At 39.6% G+C, this 6,000-nt stretch overlaps 1 protein-coding gene across 2 annotated transcripts in view; it reads right to left on the bottom strand.

The window, feature by feature from the left end:
- Positions 1-335: 335 nt before the first annotated feature.
- Positions 336-6,000, bottom strand: part of SIRT2 (sirtuin 2) — a 1,239,326-nt gene continuing 1,233,661 nt past the window's right edge. For both annotated transcript variants that reach the window (XM_044082288.1, XM_044082354.1), the window contains exon 16: positions 336-762. In XM_044082288.1, coding sequence (XP_043938223.1) covers positions 592-762 — 171 coding nt within the window. In that variant the 3' untranslated portion in view covers positions 336-591. The remainder of the gene's footprint in view (positions 763-6,000) is intronic.

Genomic DNA, 6,000 nt, shown 5'->3' with positions numbered 1-6,000 from the left:
GAGGAATGTTTTAAATTGAGTTATCTTTAGTGGTCAGAAACAGAGGCACGTGTGCAACTTACAATAAATGCCATCTTTGATAGCATCAGGTCTGAAAAAATATTTCTATGTAGTTAGAGTTTAAAACAATGAGTGAGAAGGTCACTGAAAAACCAATCAGTAAAAACAAAATGAAAACTCCAGCAAAGCTAGAACTTGCACTGAGTGACCTCCCAAACCTCTTGTATTAGAGGCATATGAGATATATGCAAATGATCCTTATGAACATCAGGTGTTTCAGCTCATTGGTGATTCTGAATGCCCATGACTTGTTTTGTCATTTTACTGGACAATTTCAGGCCAATAAAGTGGGGTTTGGCTTTATTGGCCTGAAATTAAGGATCATTTGCATATATATCATGTGCCTCTGATACAAGAGGTTTGGGAGGTCACTATGTAGCTAGAGTTTGAAAAAATATCTTCTAGATACAGGAAAGGAAAGTCAAGTACTACATTCAGATGTTTCAATACATAATATTAAAACCAGTAATAGATTATAACAGATTTTGAATCCTTATTTCCATTTTCTTTACTTTTTGAATAATGTAAACTTTATAAGTTGCTGCCACCAGTCTTCTCTGATGATTCTTGAGTTGGTGTCACATCACTCTTTCCTGGACTTCTAGCAGGTTGCTCTTTATGCTTCATGTCCACGATTCCCTCAGCCTCTGTCTTTGCATCTATCACTGCATGCTCCTTTCTCACTAGCTCTTCTAACTCATTCTAAACACAAGCAAAAAGCAACATTTAAAATGTTCTACAGCAGAAAAGCACAATTAAGTACACAGCAATGCCTTCATTTTATCAGCTTCTTCCAAGTTTTATCACTTGTACAGCTACACCAACTACTCAAGTAAAAACTGCATGTGGTGACTCATACTAAACTGAGGTACAATATGTCACCTATCAGACAATGATATTTGACTCCTAATTATGAGAGTCAATAATGTCAACCTGCACCTCCTTTTCCACATGTGTGAGATGTGTTGATCTTAGTAATGGGCCTCTAACAATCTGCCATGTTCAGGTTCCCTTACTTAGATGTAATGAGTTAATTATAAATACAGTTTTCATTTGCCTGCTCTGTAATTCAGAAGTCACTTAACTAGATACTGTTCCTGGATAAAGAAGAACTTAAGCTTAGTAGGTTTACCTGGTTAAGGAAAGAAAAACTATAGGAGGGTTTCAGAAACACACAGCACACTGCAGTCCTGTTTCTTGCAGAACTGCTCAGTACATTACAAGGTAATGATTCAATGGTCACTGTAGTTTTATACCAGGATAAAAACAGATGGCAGAGAGACTCAAAGACAAGTTCTGCAGCACTAATTCAGAACAGATCAATGATGCCTAAATGTGGTACTTTGCTGTGTACATCCATAGCTGTCCATGGCAGCAGTGGGACTGTGACACAGTAGGCAAGTATTGCAAGGTTGTGTGAGTATGTGTAGATTGTGACTGTGTGTATGAGAGAGACTATCCAGGTGAATGAGAAAGACAGAGTGTAAGTAAGTATGTGTATGTGCTTCAGTGAAGGAAGGGGAGGGGAGATGGTGCCCTCTTCCATTTCTTAACTATCCTAGAATCAGAGGGCTTAACTTTTGCAATAACCTGTGAAAAGATTAGTGTACGTTTCTCCTTGTAAGAGGGCAAAATATTGCTAAGCAAAGTCTAAGTATTTAAGCTTGAGTGCTCAGAGCACTAGGGTATTTTGATGAATGAAATCTAATCCTCAGAAAACTGACTTGGCAAATAAGTGTGACTGAGTCCAAGATGACATCAGAGGCACTTTTACCTACATGTGAAGTTATGAGATTGTCAGTACCACTATCCTACGGAGTTGACAATGCCAGCACTTCTAACGTCTGAACATTGAGCACTGGCGTTTTTCTTCCGTCTAGTGTGTGAAGGGCTCCAACAAAATAGGAGGAAATTCTGATACTGTACTAAGGCTCAAAGAAGACATCACAGAAGTGAGCAAATGGCATCTAACCTAAAGGAAACCCACACCAAGTGAATGGAAACTGAAATATGGAGTGCCAGCATACATGACTTCATATGCACTTCTATCATTTTGGTGCCCTTCTTAAAAGAAGTGTGTCTTTACTGTATCATCTATTTACCATTTCTTCTGTAACCTCCCTTTGTGAAGCTGAGACGCTTGAAGCTAGCTGACCTCAGAGATTTCAGCTGCATACTAAGAAACCAATCAATTCACAAGCAGCTGGAAGTGGTCTTGGCCAAACAATCTGGTACTGGTGTCACTGGTACCTGCCCCTGCTGTAAACTTAAAGGGTCCTCTATCTGATACAATCATGTACGTTTCTGAGTAAGAACATTACTCATGCTTCATGTCCAACTTATATCTATTTCTTCAGATATCTCTAATATTTGGTGTTGGATCAAAATTGTTCAGCAATAGCAATAGCAACATGAGGAATGGTCTGCAAGAAACAAAAACAAAAATTCTCAGATTCAATGCTCTCTTAATCCTTTCTTAGTTAAAGTTGAACAATGATGGCAGCTTGCATGATTATGATTGGGAACTATCCAAAACCAAATATGCAAAGATTGTGGACATCCACAGGGGAAATCTTATGCCCACAACAGAGCTCGAGACATAGCAACGTGCATGTATGTGTGGGGAAATGAAAGCTTTTACAAAACTTTACAAGACTGGCTGGTCGTTATATTCCTGGGAGGATATAACCTGCATAGCTAAGACAACTGCAACAGTAATTTATGATAAACATCTCTAAATTATGTGACATGTTTCAGAATTTGAAGGTAGGTAAAAAAGCATATATGAACCTTCACCAGAGAAAGGAAGAATGTACTCTCTGCAAACTATCTTGCCATGTTGAATTCAGCAAAATTAAGAAGACAACATTCTAATGAGTGATGATTAGGCTGACCTCAGGGTGAACCTACTGTTAGAAGATCCTAACCAGACAGCTCTTGCTTATTTTCAGATCCAGAAGTGCAATGGAGCTGTAGTTGAGGGATTCCACTAGTATTTTCACTTCTCTCAAGATATGAGCAACTGTAAGCGACATGCCCCAGAGGTCTATGAAACAGTAATAGATCTGCACTGTCTGTCTGCATTGAGGCTGCAAAACACGTCTTTTTGTCATTTACATAACATACCACAGTTTAAGTGTTTGACCTATGAAGAAGAAGCATAAACTTTAACTCGCCTTCCACAACTTGACAAACATTACTTCAGCTGAAACAGGTTTATGTGCAGCCTTCTTTCTTGGTGTACCCTCATACCCAAACCAGGCAGGAATCTAGGTGAGCTTCCACCCACCAGTGAATCTGTGTCTTGACAGTCTGTGTTAACTTCAATAAAAGGAAAGAGAGACTTGGCAGTGACATCAGAGTGCATGACCTACCACTCCGACCCAACAGAAGGGATCTGATGCCAACAGAACTTTGAGGACAAAATGATTGTGCAAAATCTGTCATCTCATATCAGGTGAAGCACTCTTATTTGAAGACAAGTGAATAACAGGGATAATGGTGAATTCTGTGTTGTCCACAAGTGCAGAACACGTTTGCCTTCAGATACATCTGTGAGTTCAGCCAGGCTGATAAGGCCATTAACTCTTGAGCCCTCTCTGTGCTAGGAAGGAAAAGTACTGGAAAGTATCCATCTGAATCCATATGAACCCTGCCTTCTGATATGGAACTAGAGTGGACTTCCCACTATTTATGATCATCTCTAGGACCTAAAATCACAGAAGGCCCAGAAAGGGTTAAAACAGGGATGTACCTTGATGGGTTATCAGCAACCAGTTGTCAGGTTAGTTAATAAATAAATAAACAAACAACCCCCTTTCATACCAAGAACAAACCATACAACACTCTGCACTAAAAGTGGGACTCAGTCAAAAAGAAACAAGGGAACTTCCTGTGAGGACACAGTCTATGTCACCAACTGGCACCCAAAATACTGGATGTACTCACTGAAGTTGCTAAGGTCCAAACTAGGGCAAAAACCTCCTGATCCTATTAGAAATGGGGAAGATGTAGAATTAGAACCCAGTTTCAAAAGAAAGAACAAGATTTACAGCCCCTACGAAAAGCAGACTCTGGGCCTCTTCCATGAGCTTTGTGATATTGTCTGCTGTCTTGCAGGAGCCATTCACTAGCAAGAATCTAAGACATTTCCATTTGTGATTACAATCAGAATAGTTTGCACTGGTGGTTGGACAGTGCAGTGGTAGCATTGTCACCTCACAGTAAGAAGTTCTCTGGTTCGATTCTTGGCTGGAGTGCCTACTGTGTGAAGTCTGCATGTTCTCCCTGCATTCATGTGGGTTTCCTCCCACATTACAAAGACATACATCTAGAGCATTTCTCCTCAGGCCTCTGCTAAACATTGGCTTTGTTCCAAGTCTGACTTTCCCAGTTAACAAATGTTAAATAAATAAAGAAATAAAGAATGTGGTCCTTGATTGCAGCACTCCATTCCAAGGCAAACTTGCTTCCCAAATGCAGTGCTGAAGAGTAGTCAGGATGTTTCTCTGCGGTATCAAAACATAACTTAGTAGAGGATACCAGATGAGGGAAAACTACATGTTGTTTACGCTCTCTTCTCATCCTGTGCAAGGGCTTAATCTTTTTAGGATACGCTGTCCGTGGATGAAGTAGAAGCATCTAGAATGGACATCATAATGACTTATGAATTTGACAAATGACTGTTTCATATTCTGCAGGTTACTACTAAGGTTTTCTGAGGCTTGATAAAAAAGACATTCCCCCCATATGAGACATTCAGGATCATCTCCACACATCCTTGCAAGAAGACAGTAAGCCATGCCATTGTATACAAACATACAACTCTTCCTGCTGCCTTGACAACATTTCAGTAAATTGCACTGGGATAGGTGGAAGCACAAAGAAGCCGCCACATAATGGTCTTAACCAAGAAAAAAATCTTTGACTGCAAAATAAGGAAGAACTTCTAGCTTACTTACAATCTGATCCACCAGTATAGACTGCAACTAGGACAGATAATAAAGAGATAATGAATGACCCTAAAGCTCAGACTGACAGAGAAGAAGGCACTCTTGCCTACCATAGTCAAAAGTTTTCATCTGCTTCCTTGGGAGCAAGGTTGCCACATACTGTCATTTCTCTGAACTAAGCTGGAACTCAGATATCATGGAGGAACATGCCCCTAAGTTGCTTGGTTAAAATTCACTCCACTTTTCTGAGGATTTATCAATGACATTCAGCTTCTTAACAGCAGGAAGAAAGGAATAGAAACACTTTCATGTTAATAAAATGCCATCATCACAGGTTCCAAGAGCAAGACTTAGAGGTACTCCTCCTGCTCTTTTCCAAAATAATAATAAAGTCTTTTAGCTGTCTTCATTCTGTCTATATCACTGCATAATTCAGGGCTCTAGACTAACAGTCATACAGTTCCATGACAACACTGTACTGAAAAGCACTGCTAACTCTGAAATGGATGAATCACTGCATGATCACCATGGCAATAGATGTATACTGCCAAATAAAATGTCTCCTTTCCTCAATATTCTGTGACCATGGAGATGAAAATAAAAATCCTTACTTTCACTGGAATGTAATTTCCTGATTTGTTTGGATTTTGAAAAACATTTGGTGGGTAGGTTAGCTTGTGTTAGGCAGGATGGGTGTGCATTAGGGGCTCTTTTTTTACTGGCATAAGTACTTGATGTAAAACACAGTTCTTAATGGGTGTAGCATAATTAGTTAACCACTGGCTCCCCAAAGGATGAATTCCACAATGCATGCTTAGGATGTGGCAGTTTTCAGAAGAACTGCCCTGCACTCACTAGAACTACGTACAGTATTTCAGACCAGGGATTACCTATTGTACAACAGACAAATTACAGGCTGCAACTCTTTAAATCTGGGAAAAAATAACTGCAAACTGTTGACAAGCTCAGATGAAACTTTAAAGTAATT

Source organism: Protopterus annectens, chromosome 1.part0, assembly GCF_019279795.1.
Source record: "Protopterus annectens isolate FY-2018-M chromosome 1.part0, PAN1.0, whole genome shotgun sequence".
In the NCBI taxonomy this organism is placed as follows: Eukaryota; Metazoa; Chordata; order Ceratodontiformes; family Protopteridae; genus Protopterus; species Protopterus annectens.
The sequence above is the reverse complement of the archived record's forward strand: the minus strand, read 5'-3'. Positions and strand labels throughout refer to the sequence as shown.